The sequence below is a fragment of the Diadema antillarum genome, unplaced genomic scaffold (assembly GCF_040938485.1).
Source record: "Diadema antillarum isolate AM-2024a unplaced genomic scaffold, OU_Dant_1.0 seq00001215_RagTag, whole genome shotgun sequence".
Classification (NCBI taxonomy): Eukaryota; Metazoa; Echinodermata; class Echinoidea; order Diadematoida; family Diadematidae; genus Diadema; species Diadema antillarum.
The window spans coordinates 118,759-137,140 of NW_027272007.1; the positions used below are offsets into that span (position 1 = coordinate 118,759).

General features: G+C 38.7%; 1 protein-coding gene across 1 annotated transcript in view; it reads right to left on the minus strand.

The window, feature by feature from the left end:
• Positions 1-18,382, minus strand: part of LOC139744858 (high-affinity choline transporter 1-like) — a 90,872-nt gene that overhangs the window by 59,210 nt on the left and 13,280 nt on the right. Inside the window, exon 2 of the mRNA XM_071655269.1 lies at positions 6,482-6,739. Within this exon, the coding sequence (XP_071511370.1) occupies positions 6,482-6,647 (166 nt within the window). The 5' untranslated portion in view covers positions 6,648-6,739. The remainder of the gene's footprint in view (positions 1-6,481; positions 6,740-18,382) is intronic.

Genomic DNA, 18,382 nt, shown 5'->3' on the forward strand with positions numbered 1-18,382 from the left:
TCAAGTGATCTGCATGTAGTTAGCCCGCTCCCGTATGACGGAGGCGGACTCCCAGTGCTGGGGATGGACGCTCACATATCAAGACAGTCTTGCCGCCCATTTTCCTATTCATGGAATCCGTCAATCCCCGAGGTGCAGGTTCGCTGCATGTTCGTCTGCATGCTGCCTACACTCGCGAGGACTCTGCGGGGAGGTGCATCGTGAAAATCAGATTCATGAGTTCCATTGCTAATTGTCACGGTAACCCCGCGCCCGAGGATCGGGACGGACTGGGAATGTCATTTACTTCTCTTGGCCGTGGCAAACAAACTGCATCATGCGTCAACGTGGCCGCCCCATGATACCAAATGCAATTATGCTGCTAGCATTACCTTCCTCACTCCACACTGTGCTAGCATGCACTTCTTCTTTAGGAGGTGGAGACGTATATTCATTTTGCTGGCGCTTGTCCAAAGCAAGCACGACCAACTGAGAATATGATTCAAAACACTTCCTGAAGTTTTTGTTATTGTTATCTTAAGTGTGAACTCTGCCAGGCTCACAAATATGCAATGCAGATAGCATAAACAATGGCAAAATTATCTGGGTATGGCTTGATGCACCATTGTTTGCCGAGCATTGACCAACCTGCCATGTGTAGCCTGAACACATGCCATCATCCATAAGACAGCCCTCTATTGATCTGCTATGGGAATTCTACCATTGTTTGGATTGGCTTTGGTCTAAGTGTGAAATGATGGGATTTTATATCACTAATCCTCAACACAAATGACACAATAGATGTGACTCTTATTTGAGGTCTAAATGTAGAAAATGTGCAAAATTCACTGACTCACTTTGTTAGAAATGAACAAAGAGGCCCAATGTCTTGCCTCTTGCTGTTGAGTTTTTATAGAAAATTGACTATCATGTATCAATAAGGAAATCACAGAATACTGAGTTCTTGATTTCTTCAGTTTTCTCATGAAATGGAAAACAGCACGGTTTACTAACAGTTTATCTCAAGGTTTTTTGATGTGTAGTCTATCAGTATACTTACTTGTCCTACAGAATCCTTGAAGACTTGTGAAAACAAGACAATTATCTAATGTGTATATCTTAAACAACACAGAAAGGCATGAGCAGTCATAAATAAAGACAGAGCTTCTATCTCAACATTCAGACTAGGTTCTAAAATGTATGTCATGGGGAAAGTCCCGTGCTGCAGAAATTTCCCTTCCAAAACCACTGTGTGGATGCTCAGGGGTCGTCTTCTCACAGTGTCTCCACGAAACCTGTTGGGTCTCCACGAGTTCGTAATTGATAGCCCTTAGCTGTATTCATTGAATGTGCACATGCATGAACTCTGTTGTCAAATGGTAGGGCACTTCTGCACAGCAGAAGGGCCCTTAATTGCATGAAATTTCAACCCAAAATATGATTTTTGATTGTGACATAATTCAACAAGAGTTTTGAAAGCCCTTTTATGTAACATTCGTTATCATAATTTCTTCCTTTTTTATGTGATTTTTTGATCGCTCAAGCCTTAGGGCCCTTTTGCCGGGCAGGGGATGAATTGTTCTGGCAGCTGGGGAAGATTTGCCAACTAGTGCGGACGGTCAGTTGTAAAAAGGATAAGATCTCTCCCGACTGTTCCCAAGACTCGGAGTTGGAGGCAGTCTGTCCATTTTGCTGTCACATGATACAGATTTTTCCTTCGATCTTGCGACATCACCCTGGGGGTATGCAAGCATGTAAGGAACGCTAAATGGACACAACTGGTCAACAGGAAACGACGTCAGAATGTCTTAGCCCCATCCTGAGTTTGGCATGAAACTGACACTCCTAGGATCAGTTACACCTCATTATTCTAGAGCTGTCCAAAAATGAAAAGATCTGAGCTGGATATGAAAGAAGAATTTATAGAATCATCATAATACATGAACATTTTCCACTCATTGTATTTGTCTTGATTTGTATGTAACACACCTCCCACAATACTAGTGTAATAAAAGTTTGCCATTCTTTTTAAATGTTTAAATCAAAGAAAAGGTACTCTCAGCATGGGTATATTCCCCCTTCTAAGAAATACAATTAATAAATCTTTATATCATAACATAGCACAAGTCTGCATATTTCTATAGCATGGTTATATATTCATGATGTCATGTTTTCAATTTGAGTACCGACTGCTTTTTTTTTTTTCTAGCATAGTAAAAGAGCACTTGACTTCATCTCTTTCAAGAGGCAGAGGGGATGATAATACCCTTACCGCATGTCAGTGACATGTTGAAGAAATGAATACTTTTCATGAAAAACAAATTCGAAGTTCATGTTTGGTGTTTCTCATGCATAATACTGAATATATGGGGGTTTTACTTTTATGACTTTGGAAATAACTTGTGCAATAAACAACATCCTGTATCACCGACTCCCGAAATATATGCACATATATGTACATATATCCATCTACACCTACTGTCTGATACATAATGCAGCATCCTAATTACTTATTCATTTTGCGATTATGTATACTTTGCATATATGCAGATGGCCAACTCTTCCAACCTTAAATATGTTTTTACCTTCAGAAAATATCATGTTTTCCTAAGCATCAGTATGGCTTTCATACAGTCTATGGATGTGTTGGCAGCCCCATGCGACAATGCGACACTAGTATAATGCTTGTAGGAAGTGATCATATGTCATGGCAGACCTATTCTCAATTTTGCCAGAAAAATTCTCAGAAAACATGCCTGCTGTAACTCAACACTATCACCTGCCTGCATCTCGGAGAGAGGGAGACTAGCCAGTGTTTGTCCCACAAACAAAAGCTCCACCTCCCCAAGGTGCAGAAACATGCGTGGTCTCCCACAGAAACCAACCTGTCCTGCGATCTGGGGTATATAATGCATACCGGTACGTGAGGCAGGGTGACAGTACTCTCCGGAAGAAGGCCACATGTACGCCGTCTTTACTTCTCTGCAGAATGTGCTATACAAATACATCATCATTCACTACATCAGATAGTTGTCCCTATTCAAATGGAAAAGTAAGGACACAATTGTAAACCAGCACTTATTACCCCGTTTCCAAGAAGATTACCAACATTTTATTTGGTCTTGTCTTTCTCCTTTTTCTTCAAAATTACAATACTATCAAGAACAGCAAACATGAAATGATAACTGCCTGTGAGTTTTGCAAAATGCACCACTTTGGTCATACTTAGATTGCTCCTGACTATTGACAATTGGAGCAACAAAATATTGAACATTATAGAAAAATGTCAAAAACAAATAGTGCACAAATTTAAATACAAACACTGACCTAGCGAGTAGTCTTATTAGGCAGCAGAAAAGCATAAATGCATGGCATATTCGGTGACTCGCTAATCACAAAAACTGAACAAATACTTGAAAAAAGGCTGAAAAAATATGCGCGCCAACCTAACTGCACTGTCTGTCTGAATAGACGGACAAAAATATGCAGAGGAAGAGATCGGCATTGCGCGGGCACATGTAACCTGAGCACAACATTGAGTGTTGCTTAGTGTGGCATCATTCCAGAGAGAATGTCTGCTTGCATTCCCAAGTACGAGGAAATATGGCAGACATGATCTTCCCTCAGTCCTTCAGGGACTGTGTTTGGGTAAACAAAAAACCTGTCAACTTCAGCCCTGTATAGAGATGTACGAAATTAACATTGCTCTGTCTCTCTACTCTCCCACTTTCTTTCTCCATCTATGTCTGTCTTGTGTTCCCTCTCTATCTCTCTATCTATCTATCTATCTATTTATCTCTCTATCCATCTATCTATCTATCTATCTATCTATCTATCTCTCCCTCTTGCACTTGCTCCTTTGTGAATCAAAGAGGGCACGTATGCAGAGCACTCAAATGGGCCTGCTCCGAAAGTCCTGCGAAAATCGATTCAAGTTATTGAGATGGTGGGCAGAAACTTGCCCAGATGTGGAGGCCTCTGTAAGCAAGCACACACACAAATGCACATTCGCACGCGCACACACACACACACACACACACACACACACACACACACACACACACACACATGCACACAAATATAATATGCATTTCTGTTTAATACAATGCATAAAAATTTCTCTGCATTGTAGTACAATTCACTTCCATTTCACACATGATTTATGTCAGCGGTCATATATAGCAGGCCTGCTAATAAGTATAGACACCTGCCCAGTGACCTGCAAAACTAGTATTCTACTCATCAAGTACTGTAAAACATTATATATTCGCGGCATGAATTTTTCGCGAATTGGAGCCGACGGCCTTTTTTGCGGCATGAAATTTTCGCGAACTACCACTGGTATTCAATGCGTATAGCGTAGACAAGAACTTTCGCGTGCATTTTAATTTCGCGAATCTTGGCGCTCGCGAAATTCACGAAATTAAAATGCACGCGAACATTCCTCGTTTTACAGTAATATATGTAAAATGAAACACTATCATGACTACCATCTTACAAGCAGGCTTATAAATTGACAATTTAAAACTAAATGAGCTTTCTCAGATATACCATACCAACATGAAAGCACTGAGCAAGCCACTAAGCATGTAGTTATAAGTTTTAGTGCCTATCATAACTTACATCACAAGCACTGGTATGTTTGATCTTCCAAAGAAATAGAAAACCAAAAACAAACAATCAAACAAACAAATTAATAGACAATAACAGCAACAACAGCAGCAGCATCACCAAAACAACACAAACAAACAAACAAACACAAGCAAACAAACAAACAAACAAACATGCTAGAGCTTGGAGTGATATCAAACCTTTGTGTATCACATCAACTACCTGTCCATAGGAATTTGTGTGAAACTTGTAAACGTTTGACTCATTGGCACACAAAAGGTAAAAGTTATTGATTGCCCGAGAACATTGCATGAGACTTTAAGACCGTGGCATTTTCCCAAAGATATGCAGAACCCTGTAAATATGATTTTATCATTAATGTTTTCAATGAAGAGCTGATGGGTTGTGATGTGCTCTCGCGAGGCAGAGGGTACGTCAGCCCAGTTCACATCTACTGCTGACGTGAGAATGTTGAAAGGGCATTGTGCGACCTTTTCACTGGTCTGATTGGATTAGCCCCTCTTTCCTGATGGAATCAGACCAGTCAAACAATTCATCAATTCAGGAATAGATATCTCGGTTCCGTGATGGTCCTAACTTGTCCACACACGAGCAAATTGTGACCATACCGCATCCCAAAATGAGTAACCTCTTTACCAGGTGGAAACAAAACACAAATGAACAAACAGATGAATGGATATCAGTGGGCTTTACCTTAAATGCCACATTGATGAAAAATGCTACCAAAGTTTTATCAAATAAAAGTCTATTTCATAGAGCAATGGCATATTCATTAAATCTGCAAGTTACCTAAATACTTTATCTAAATTGATTATTTCTTCCTACCATGTTTTCATATGTTACGAGGTTACCATTTTTTTTTTCAATTTATTTTCCATCAATTAATAAGATGCATTGCTTGTCAGATTTTTTTTTCTGTTTAGTATATTACGTACAGTGTACTCCCGTTATAACAAAGACCTTGGGACTGGCAGTCTTGTTACAACAAAATTTCATTAGAACTGAACAGCATGGTGTATAAAGACATATAGATGATAATCATGGGACCTGAATTTTGATTTTGTTGTAACACAAATTTTGAAATAAACCATGTTCATTGTAATGGGAGTGCTCTGTATCTGTTATTTGAATAATTTCTATATGTATTTCTTGTTTTAATGCTAATGGAAGTCATGTTCCCAATCTTGTCTGTGGACAAAGAAAACATTCAATTCAATTAAATTATCAGTCTGGGTAAAAAAGTCAGAACACTGAGGGCGCTTGCATCAACAGTGATAGATTTTTCCCCATGATGCATCTCAATGATAGTCAATGACGTCCACACAGAAATGACGAAGACGGAGCTCACTTAACCAGTACCCTCAACTCAAATATGGAAACCTGGTACACCAAGTTCCCAAAATGTACACAAGAGTGTCTGCAGTCATGTCCATTTGTGTCATGCTGGCCAGAGAAATTTCTTTGATCAAAAGATTAGAGTTTATATTCTATTAATATCTGTTCATTTTCTGCATCAAAACTACATGTATCTGTGTCTAATTTACCTTTCCAAACATAGCAGTATGCTTGTTATGCTGTTAAACCTGAATAAAAACATATAGCATTCAAGGGTGAGTTCACTAGATTTTGACTTTCACTGACATTCACTCAATCCGCATGTAAATTTGGGGTTCATTCCCCTTTAATCTAACAAGCATTCATGATATTTAGTTGTCATTGAAGCAGCTGTATCAATAGTGGGTGGCTATTGTAGAGGTGTTTGGTGGCTGCAGATGGAAAAGTTTTCTTGATATTACAAAAAAAGACGGAAAAATAGTGGGGAAAAAAAAAGCAATTCTGACTGATACTCCAGGCTCAGTACATGACTCACCTGTCATGGTAAATATGCCGACAGCCACACCGATATTCCTCCCCGCCACCATGACATCTTCGGTGTCGCTGCTCCCCTTACCCTTCCTGGCGGCCCATAGGCCCACGGCCAGGATCAGCAGATAGAAGATCACTATGGCGACGACCCCTCCCCAGTGGACCGCCATCTTGGAAATGTACGAAGTCTCCCTGGACGTGGAAAGATGCTGTCTTCTATCTCCTAGTCTCGAGTGGCGGAGTAAATGCTGGCAATGTCAGTCTGTGGGCAGGAAGGCAAGGACAGATTGCGATTGTTCAAATTTGCAAATGAAGTTGATCAAAATGCACTTAACATATCTGGGGAAAACATTGGGACTGGACATGTCTCTTGAGGAAACATGGTGTGATGGTCTGTTATTTTTCTTGGGTAGTAACAATGCTTTGCCAATCTTCAGGGTGTTTTCCACTTAAAACCCATCAGTAGACTTTTAGTTACTTTAAGTTTTATGAAACTACACGTTGCCATTGAGGAAGCACCTGGATGCTCATTATCACAGTAACCACAGGATACATTGCCATAAGTCTCTTCCAAAGGACTGGGCTAGAAGGCTAGTTTTAAAGCTTAGATCTATGGACATTTTGAATAGTTTAAAGAATTATCCTTGCACTAGACTAACACCTCTGAAGCATCTACAGACAAATTCAACTCCACTATTAAAGGCATTATGAAGGATTTCCTGTGAATTCCAGGAAAACTGTGTCTCATGGCCTAAATCATGGCATGGACATAAATTTTTTTTGTGTGTTTTAATAATATGCTTTCAAAAGAGTCACCTTTGTTCAAATTTTGAAAGCTTGCATAGAAAGGGATGGTAATGGATTGTTTTGTTGTTGTATTCTTATCCATATGCGAGGTATAATCTTCTCGGTACAGGATGTGAGATGTAGTCTTATCAAAAGAATATCGCTCCTGTTGAGTACAGGAAATGAAAGTAGATAACACACTGGTTTATTTTTGGTAACATATCATGAAAGCGGAAGTTCTGTTGACAATCGCAATGACATACATTGTGACTACTCAGGAAAGGAGAGAACATTTGTAAAAGGAAAATATCCGAAAGTACACATCTAAAACATGATTTTGGAACTAATTAGAGTAATGCCTTCTTGGAGTCTATCCTGGACAACCTAAAGCTTACAATGATTCTTTTTTTTCAAGGCTGTTACATGGATACTCCACAGGATGCTGGCAAATTAAAACAAAAAGAAAATCATCCATCTTGTATTATGATCAGACACATTGATGACTTGGAATGAATCATCAAACCATTACCACAGAGAGTTGGGAAACTCTACAGCCCTGCTTAAAGGCACATTTCATTCAAACTGTCATAATAAAATGATGGGAACACCACAAACATGAATATACGAATGCTGCATACTGGCATTGGTCCGACAGTCCCTGACCAGTAAAAATCACTGTCTGACCAGTATCTTATTCTGGAATGGACCAGTAAAAGATGGAAAAACTGGGCACCTACTGGTCTGACAGACAGGTTGGACCAGTAGAGGAAATGGGTTAGTGTGCATCCCTGAATATACTATTCTTTCATAATCATTATTTACAAGTTTCTTTTTTGTTGCTTTGTGATATATATTTCTACGGTTCATTCACAACTTCAGTGTGAAATGCAGTGCTAAGACTGGCCTTCAGATTCCTTCGAAGTGCCAAAAAGATCATAAAGCTAAACGCACTGTACTTACCCCCCCCCCCCAAAAAAAAAAGAAGAAGAAAAAACCCAACCCACACATTCACATCAATCACAAAGAATTTATATTCAGATGATACAATTACAATGATTGAATATTTCTCTAAACAACAACAATCAGACATCAAATATGTTCTAACATCTCTTACAAGACATTGAGAGAGAGAAAAAAAAAGGAACAGGGTCACACAAGAGGAATGAAAATTTTGGTTGCCGACAGGGGGAAAAAAACCCTCTGAAATAAGCAAATTAAGGAAAATTCTTAGAGGAATGACATCTTTTTTTTTTTCAAGAGACATGATAGCAGCAATAACTGAAGCATTCATCTAGGATGTCCACGTTATCGGGGAAAAGCAGGGAAGAGGAGTCCAGGGGACGGAAGTGGCCCTGTCCCCTCGTCAATATTGACTCCTTGTCGCAGATAAGGCAGCGAGGCAAACACTCCAGCTAAGACTCAATTTCCTACAGGCTCTGCGGCACTCACACGACATAGACTTTAATGGTCCCCTACATCACAGAGATAAAACTGTCTCATAACCTCCACATATTGTGAATGTGGTGGTCCTTCCTATACATGCTCTCCCGCACTTTCCATAACTTTTGCTGAAAGATAACGATGATATTGTTTATGCCATTAATTCTTTTCATGTTTTTCTTCACAAAAACATCTTTTGTAAATTCTTGGAGATGAATGATATTCGAAACAAGAGACCCGCGGGTCTAGCGCTCACCCGAGTATCGCAAGTTCACCTTTCACGCAGTCACTTATCTAAATTATTCACAGCTCTACCAAAATTTGACCAGGCATTCTCAAGTAGAAGATGAAAATGTACAATAAGGGCCCAATTTTTTTTTAAGATTCCTTAATTTGGGGGGATTGGGGCCCCCTGGGGCCCTCTGGGTGGGGCATGGTGCCCATTTTGATAAATTGAGATCCTGACCCCCTAGGGATGCTACCTACCAAGTTTGACGAAAATCCATCAAGAGGTTTTCAGGAAGAAGATGAAAATGTACAGTTCAGGCCCCCATTTGGACCTTCCCAACCACCGTCCCCCACCCCTGCCCCCAAGAGGGGCATCCCTGGATCTCCTATGCACAAACTTGAAACTACAGTCATTAATGTACTCACTCATAGTATTATCTTAGCTCTATAACTTCTGATTCTAGAGAAGATTTTTACAGATTCCTTCAGTTTGGGGGTTTGGGCCCCCAGGGGGGCCCCCTGGGTGGGGAATGGTGCCCATTTTAACAAATTGAGATCCTAACCCCTTAGGGATGCTACCTGCCAAGTTTGGTGAAAATGGGTCATGGGGTTCTCAAGAAGAAGATGAAAATGTACAATTTAGGCCCCATTAGAACCCCTCCCCTGGGTCCCAAGGGGGGCACCCCTGATTCTGCCATGAACAAATTTGAAACTACAGTCATCAATGTACTAACTCATAGTATTAACTTAGCTCTATCACTTCTGGTTCTAGAGAAGATTTTTACAGATTCCTTAATTTTGGGGGGTTTGGGCCCCCCTGGGTGGGGCATGGTGCCCATTCTAATAAATTGAGTTCCTAACCCCCTAGGGATGCTACCTGCCAAGTTTGATGAAAATCGGTCATGGGGTTTTCAAGAAGAAGATGAAAATGTAAAAGGTTTACGCACGATGCACGACGCACGACGCACGCCGGACGAAGGGCGATCGCAATAGCTCACTTGAGCCTTTGGCTCAGGTGAGCTAAAAATTAGTATGCCAAAATGTTGCTTCCTTAATGCTTCCTTCACTTAAAAGGGATATCTACCAGGTATCTCTCATTCTTATGCTGATGTTCCACTGCCAATCTCGCCAAGTTTACAATTGTCTCACAATTCCTGATTAGTATAAAAAAAAATTATGAAAAAAAAATAATACAGCACAAACACTTCATAGAAATTCAATCAGACTCTGTTGCACATTTCACCGTTCTGTATTCAAGCATCAATAGATCATCGCAAGTTGTACTTCAACAGCAAAATATCTTATGATACACTGCTTACAATTCAGAAATTAAACTGAATTAAATTTGATACACCGATGTTGATATTGAAAGGCACACAAAGAATATTTAGGGCCTGGTGTAATAATGTGTCTTGATACAGACCAGATAATAGGTTCAGTGTGTTTTGTAGGCAGGAAGTTTAGTCTGAAAGACAAGGACAAAAATGCCTGCGAGAGCATCCATATGAGCTCTGATGAGATGAGAGTTACCCAGAAGTCCAGTCACTATATTATAAAATATAATGCAGTGCTCATCTTTCAAGAGATGACATGTAGTGGTACAAGTGGCATACAGATGGTAATAAAATAATTTTGTTTTCTGAATTTTCTGAATTTTGTTGAAATAATATTCTTAACTCTTAACGTGCCATGGTCGCCGAACGGCGACCTTAGTCCTGACGTGCCATGGTCGCCGATCGGCGACTAAGAAGAGCGAGAAAAGCATTGATCATTTAATTTCTTCTGGTACCGTAATGTGTTACACCAAGAAACTGCCAATGATATGTAGTGGTAGCTGATTAGCATAGCCATCGTTTCCACTGAAAATGTGAGCATGCTTACATTAGAAAATTTTGAGTAATTACATGATTTTTCAGCTAGATGTATTTTTTTCGCGTCGGGAAAATCCGTAGCGAGCGCACCCTCTGCGAGATGTGTATGAATCAAAAGTCTCATTGGTAAACCACACGTGTGTATGCTATTGAATCTGCGTGTATTGTCTATGCGGTTCCATTGCATTGTTCCGCTTGGATGCTGTCCTGCGGGAAGCTCTTTTGATTTTGTCCCTCAAAGAGGGTCAGCTTTCGTTCGTTGGTCAAGTCTTTCATCCTTTTGTTTTGGTGAACGTCACTAATCGTCCCCACGCTAGCATAGGAATTGCGCGCGGACAAAGACCTGCCGATTTCAATAGAGTACCCCCGCCCGTGGTCCGCTTAGACAAAAGAAGGATTAGTAGGCTCTTCCTTCTCAAGTGGACAAAAGACACTCTTCCAGGGCCCGGGACAATCACTTCAGTTTCAAATACAGGATCTGGGACTAAAGGACTCAGATTTGGGAATGAATTACTGAGGCAGAAAGAGAAATTGCTAAGACAAAATAAACTGCTTGTATCTTTGGAATCATACAATTCTAGAACGCAATTTTGTTATCATTTGAAAGAGGATATGTTGCTCTAAAACTTTCTCACAGAGTCAAGGGAGCGTTCTATTGAAGAAAGAACACGACTGACTCTTTTTTTCCATACTACACAATAATTTCTAATAATTTTTCTGATGTATCAATTATTTCTGCAATATTTCAGGTTCAGAGAGATATTATGGCAAACTGACTACATGACACGAAAGAACAAACATTTCTTGATAATTGTTGTGTAGAACTCAATTCAAAACAGTCAATAGTTTCAGAGATATGGCGGTTTTAAATTTCATTGTCAGTGCAGTTTCGAAACGTTCTGGCGTTAGGTAAAAACCTCTGGCACGTTAGGGGTTTTGGGCCTGGCACATTAAGAGTTAATAGGTTTTTTTTTTTAAGAGAAATGAAGATGCATAATTGTTTGGCAGATGTCTGAATCTTTAAAAGTTCAGTTTTTGTTGTTGTCATAAACAATGTCTCAATATATAGACAAATTACAATATATCATTCTGTTGCATTATGACAGAATGATATAATATAACTTGTCTATTTACCAAGACATTGTTTTTATGACAATTTTTTTTTCATTGGAAAGTTATGTTTTAACAAGTCAACATTGCATATCTTTCCTATGTCAAGTTTTGTTTATAGAGGAATCTCCTAATTATTGTGACACAAAGGCCCTGGCAATGGATTTGAATAAATTCGTAAATTTCATATTGATCTAAACCATGTATTTCCTAGGAGCACGATGTTGCCCTGGAAAAAAAAAATCAAGTGTTTCTGATAATAAGTGTCCTTTTCTGTTAGGGTCAAAAGTAGCTGTAATGAGTCCAAAGTGATAACATTACTGAATACAGGAAACAGCACAAGATACTATTGTGCACCCACACTGCTGATTCTAGCAACAACGAAAAAAGTGTCTTTTCTCACTCTGCACTGAATCTTCCCCCCCCCCCCCAACTCAAAAAAGAAAAAGATAAAAGAAAAAAAAAAAGGAATGATGTGCAAAGCCAATCTAGCACAATTACTCAATATGTATTCCGCTCCACACAGCTCCGGATGTTTGCACAACAATGGCTACCGAATGCTGCCACCGCTGCCACAAGCTATAGAGGTAACCGGGAGATGCACTCCCGAGGATGAAATTGGGGATGAAATTTACACTCCATCTCAACAAACAGTTGGGTATTTGACCACCCAATTAAGCCAGAAGATGCCATGGAAAAGGGAACGTCGATACAGGTTTAAGTGTGTCTGTGTGGGCGCGCATGGAATAGAGTTCTACGAAAACAGCAGCATGGCACTTCTCCGTGGAAGCTCTTCTTTTCCCCCTACCCTCGGGTGAGCAAGGATGTGGAAACCTTTCCTCACCTATACTGTGTACATGGACACTAGATTTTTATACTGATATACCACTAAACATTTCTGTCACAATTTTTTTTTCCAATAGAATAACTGCATATGGCAAGTCTTTTGGAAAGAAAAAAAAAAGGTCATATCTAATAGCTAAATGGTATTTTTCTTAAAACTCTAGTAAATATATGAAATTAGAAGTTATGAAGATAGGAACATTTAGGAACAGATAGGAACATTTGAGAATTAGTATTTTGTCAGAAAAGAGGATAATACCACTGGTAGCATCTTTTCCAATTTTACTTTCCTTCTGCCCCAATTCCCCCCCCCCAAAAAAAAAAAAACACTTTAAAAACTTTTTCTTTAAAACTGCAGCAAAGTAGTTTGTAAAGCTATCAGTGCTCACAGGTAAAAGGACCATGAATATGCCCTATGTATAATAGGATATTTTGAGTTATGCAACTTAACAATTCTCTGTCTTTATGGATGCTAGGTTCATTTATACAATTTTGTGTCTGAGTGTTCAATTAAAAGTCAAAGATTTATCTTAATGCAGCCTACAATAAATGGAGGGTGCATGACACACGAAGGCTGGAATTCACAAGTCTTGTCTGTGAATTATGTAAATTTTGACTGCACAAACCCACGTCACACATCGCGTGCGTCAACAAACATCCAATACTGAATCACACTGACATGCATAAGTGCAGGGTACTCCTCTTTCATGCTTGTTTTAGTCCGTGGACTAATTCCAAATGATGGATATGATCTTACCGTTGAATTTCATTTCGACTATCCTTGCAAATTCCCGCCAAAGAATTTAAAAAGGTGCCCAAATTACTTGAAAGGTACCTGAAAATGATCCAAAATTATCACTTTCCACCAAGGACAAACATGTTCCTTTCTGTAAATCATCCTGAAGTAAAGACAATAATTGAGGGTTATCACAGACACAAAAGTTATCATGAATTTTAAGGCATTGCTGTACATGTAGGTACAAAATGATACAATGAATATTAGGTATTTTATCTAAGAGTTATCCATACGTTAACTTGAACTTTGCAACAGCAAGAGGATAAGTTACATGTATTAAGTGCCCTTTCCAAGTAACTAGTAACTTTGTCTTCCCTACTCCTCATGAACTCACTTTTGAGCATATATCTGTAACCACTGTCTTCCCTGATTTTGTCTGATACTTCTTGAGTGGTACTCATGACCAATTAAAAGTGCAATACCTGGGAAGTTTACTCTTCCTGCTTTTTAAGCCCAACTCTTTCTACAGGGAATGCTATTTCTGATGATTGTGTGGGCCCACGCAAGCAAAATTTGATGCCTGTGACATGTAATGTCATCCGTTGTGTGCTTCAACAAACAAACTTTCCCAGAAAAGGCTGTCCCTGCCTCCTGCCTCAGCAAAGCATGTCTTTCAGTGTCCTGCACCATCCTATGCACATTTCTGTTGAGTTTTGGCCTCATTTCTGAAGTTTCAATGCCGCACCAACATCCGATAATGCGTGGGAACCGACCGGATGTAAACGCAGCCATTTTTAACAATCGTGACAATGCACGCAGTGTTGAACACATTGGCAAGTAACATTTATCACACGCTTTAATAAACACAATTGACCAACCCCATTTTGACGGTGATGAAAAATGAGGAATATTGATCTGCCCTCAACTTTAATTGATCTCAGCAATACAAGTCATGCCAACTTCATAAAGGTTAAACATAACATTGTTCATCCTTGATATGACCATGCAAAAAGAATGAATATGTGTCTCCCCTTACATGACCTTAGATGACAAGAGTACAAGTTATCACCATCCATTTTCCATCATTACACTGTAGGTGCAATAAGATGGGCGTCCTACCTCCCAATACTCCAAGCACATAATAACCAGATAATTTGCACAATTAGCGATCAATATATACTTCACAGAATGCATATATATCTCATCACAATGGGGAGGGAGAGAGAAATGAAACACATTTTCTAGATTTTCTAAGAGTTACACAGAAAGATTCTATGAATTTTGCTCTTTTCAGCCTGGTAAGACTGATGTGACAATCTCAGTTGTGAGCCAAATAATTCACAAGGGACAACTCTTAAGATATGCACGCTATCCAATGCAACAAGTTTGACATGTATAATTTGTCTACCGCGGTACTTGGAATATCTGTGAGTTTCTAGCATCACAGTGCCCCATTTTGCTACAAAATGCATTTCCCACAGACCCCTGCCCGAGTATACTTGGGACTAGTCCTCAACGGGTTAAAGTTTGGTAAGCCTCAATTCCACATTTACCACAGTCTCTCGCTGTGGCTACAAGTATGTGTAAACAGTGCCCTCACTTACCTCATGCATAAAATTGTCCGTTTTAGAACCAGACATCACATGAACAACATATATTCTTCTTCTCTGCACCCATGTTACATTCTACAAGTGTACATGTGTATACTGCCCTCCTCTCTCCTTCCTCATGTAACAGTGCAATGAGGTCGATCAAGAAATGATGTACCTTATATGAATTATACTGTGATTGAAATATTCCTTGAAGTGACAGATAATATATGAAATACATGCTCCAAGACATTTTGCAGGACACCTTTTGCTTTTATTGCAGTATGAAAATAGAAATCAATGTCGTTCAGCTTTGTAAAGTTCAGTAAAAGCATGTCATGGTCAGATGACACAGACTGTGTATACAAGAATATTACTCTGCCTTCCTTTTGAATGAAAAATTACTGAGAAAAACACAGAGAAATAGCTTTGAAACAAAAGAAAGATATATATGAGACACTGTGCAGCATTTGTATCACCTTGATTTTACTTGGCATCAGCCTTGTGCTTATCACTGGTTTCTATCTTTCTTTCTTCTTTTGAAACTATCATCATAGTGCTGGCATAAAATGCTACATGCATGCAAGGGTTATTGTATAGGCATTATAAAAAGAAAATCTACATCTCTGTCAATGTTTTAATATATATGCATAACAGACGTCATTTAATGTGATCTGTCTATTACATTGTCACTTGTTTACTACGCAGGATTTCTTTCCATCCCACATTGGTACCTTAATTGCATTAGGATTATCATTAAGAGGACAAACACTGTGCAAATTCCAGTAGACAAGACCACCACTCCAGCTAAGGCATACAGTACATGCACTCAGCTTCTTGGCAACCACTGACAAAAGTAAACACAAGAGTGAGAACTAATTAGAGAGATATAGGCAGACAGAGATAAATGGATAATTAAGGAGATAGAAATATAGGCAGATAGAAAGATAGAGAGATAAAGATATCATAGTTACAGAGACAGATTGATATAGAGAGATACCAGTAGAGAGATAGACAGAGAAAGAGTGATAGACTGAAAGAGAAATAGAGAGATGAGAAATGCAGACATATAGAGAAATAGAATGATAGATAGATAGATAGACAGATAGATAGATAGATAGATAGATAGAAAGAAAGAGAGGGAAGGACAGAGAAGCATCAGCAAAAGCAGAAGCAAAGAAATTGGGAATATTATTATTATTATCATTATTATTATTATTATTATTATTATCTTTATTACTATTATTATTATTATTACTACTACTATTATTATTAAAATTATTATTATTATTATTATTATTGTTATCATCACTATTATTATTAATACTATTATTATATATTCAGCAAATAATGTACAGGAGAAAGATGAATAAAGACTGTCCAGACAGTGTAATGGTTTACAAAGAGTGGAAATTTTCTGCGAGTATTGTAGGACATTCAAAGAAGAGAAAGAGAAGGAAGGAGAGAGAGAGAGAGAGGGAGAGATTGGTTGATATTTGTGATGATGCAATGATCTGTCAACCTGCTAATGAATTCAGCAGGTCTGTGTGGATGGCCACAGTGCGTTGCGATGTAGCGCTAATTAGGTGGGAGTGTAACCAGAGTGTGTTGTACAAACAAGGTTTTATTCAAAGCAAATTCATTTGGTTACGACATGATGGCAATAAATGGATCCTGACCCTGCTCCATGGTAAACAATTAGCTTGAAGAAAAGAACAAGCTGTACTTACCAGCACTTGCACACTTTACAAGCATCTTTATTAGGTTGCTAACAAGCCTGATTAGAAAGAATTCCTTAAAGGCTGTCATGCTGTATCACATTACGATAATAAACTTTGACATCTAAAATTAAGAAACTTTCAGAGTTGCGGTGTCTACTGTAAAACAATCAGAATAATGTTGTCCCGCTTCTGATGAAATTATAACCATAATGCTCATGTGCAAATTTCCCATGCTTTGCAATTATCATTTCCAGTTAATCTTCATGATGGAACATTGTTGAATATAAAAATATGTCACATTCAAGTAAATTTCAGGCATTTTTTTTCTTCTGCTAAGAGAAAACATACATACCATGAGATGATGAAATGAAGAAAACATGCCATGATTTCATGAGCAAGTTACAGTTTATTAAATGTTCTTGAAATGTTGACAGCTTTCACACAACACAATTCCTTACCAGTGGGACACTGTGGTACTCTTCCTGCAAAGGGGAGCCCACATGAACCATCTCCTAACTTTGGGACTGAGGATAATACAGACTGCAATTACAATGTATTTCAGTGACGTCTTCGTCTTCTCTTCCTTCAACTGAGTCTGATGCACCTGTTACCTCCTGACTTTTTCTCTCTTTTTTTGGGGGGGGGGGGGGGGGGGAGGGGGGGTTTCCTGTGATAAACGGCAGGTTACAATCATACTCAAGAGCACCTGTTTTCTCTCACTACTTGTTTGCTGGCAAATTACTTTTATGAATTGTAAATAATATGCCTCTGTGAAGTTTCGTTACATGCACATTTCTACTTCGCAATTGAGTTACAGCAACAATTCTAGTCATATTAGCATTTCTGCATGAATATTCTGTCATTTCAGGCTGTGCACTGGAATGGCTAACCTAATTTAAAACAGTACTCTTTTGACGGTAGATGCCACTTGAAGTAGGCAGTTGCAGAGTTACAAATGAAACAGTCCTTTTTCTCCCATGGCAAAGTGATGGAAAAAAGTGTTCAAGCAGCCATGTATGTAGATTTTATAATCTAATTTTCTGTGTAGGTTTCGCTACTTCCTTTGACTACACCAACTTATTTGAACAATTAACCTGTGGATTAAAGCACCCAAACACCTGTTGCATTTATTTTGGCTTTGTTATGTAACTTGTGTTGGTATTTTTTAAAGCAATTTCCTCTATGACTCCACAAAATATGTATATAGATTAAATCTGAACACAGGGCCGATTTACTTACTTTATTTTTGCTATATCTCAGTGTTTTCCTTTTCTCGAGAGTTTTGCATTATTTAAAAAATTGACAACTTGAAAAAGCATTGCCTCGCAAGTGTTGATCATTTCCAAGGTAGAATATTTCTCTGTTCTCTCTTGACAAGGAATGACAATTCTTTCTCAGTGTATCACTGTGGTTCTTGATTTCAAATTCCAACACCCAACAAATTTTTTTAAAGTCCAATTTACAAAACAATATACTTACTTTAAAGGGGATGGCTGGTAACTGATCAGTGGGAATGCTGGAGGATGATTGTTCCAATCCTTGTGGGATTCACTCAAGAGTACATTATACATCTATTGTTGT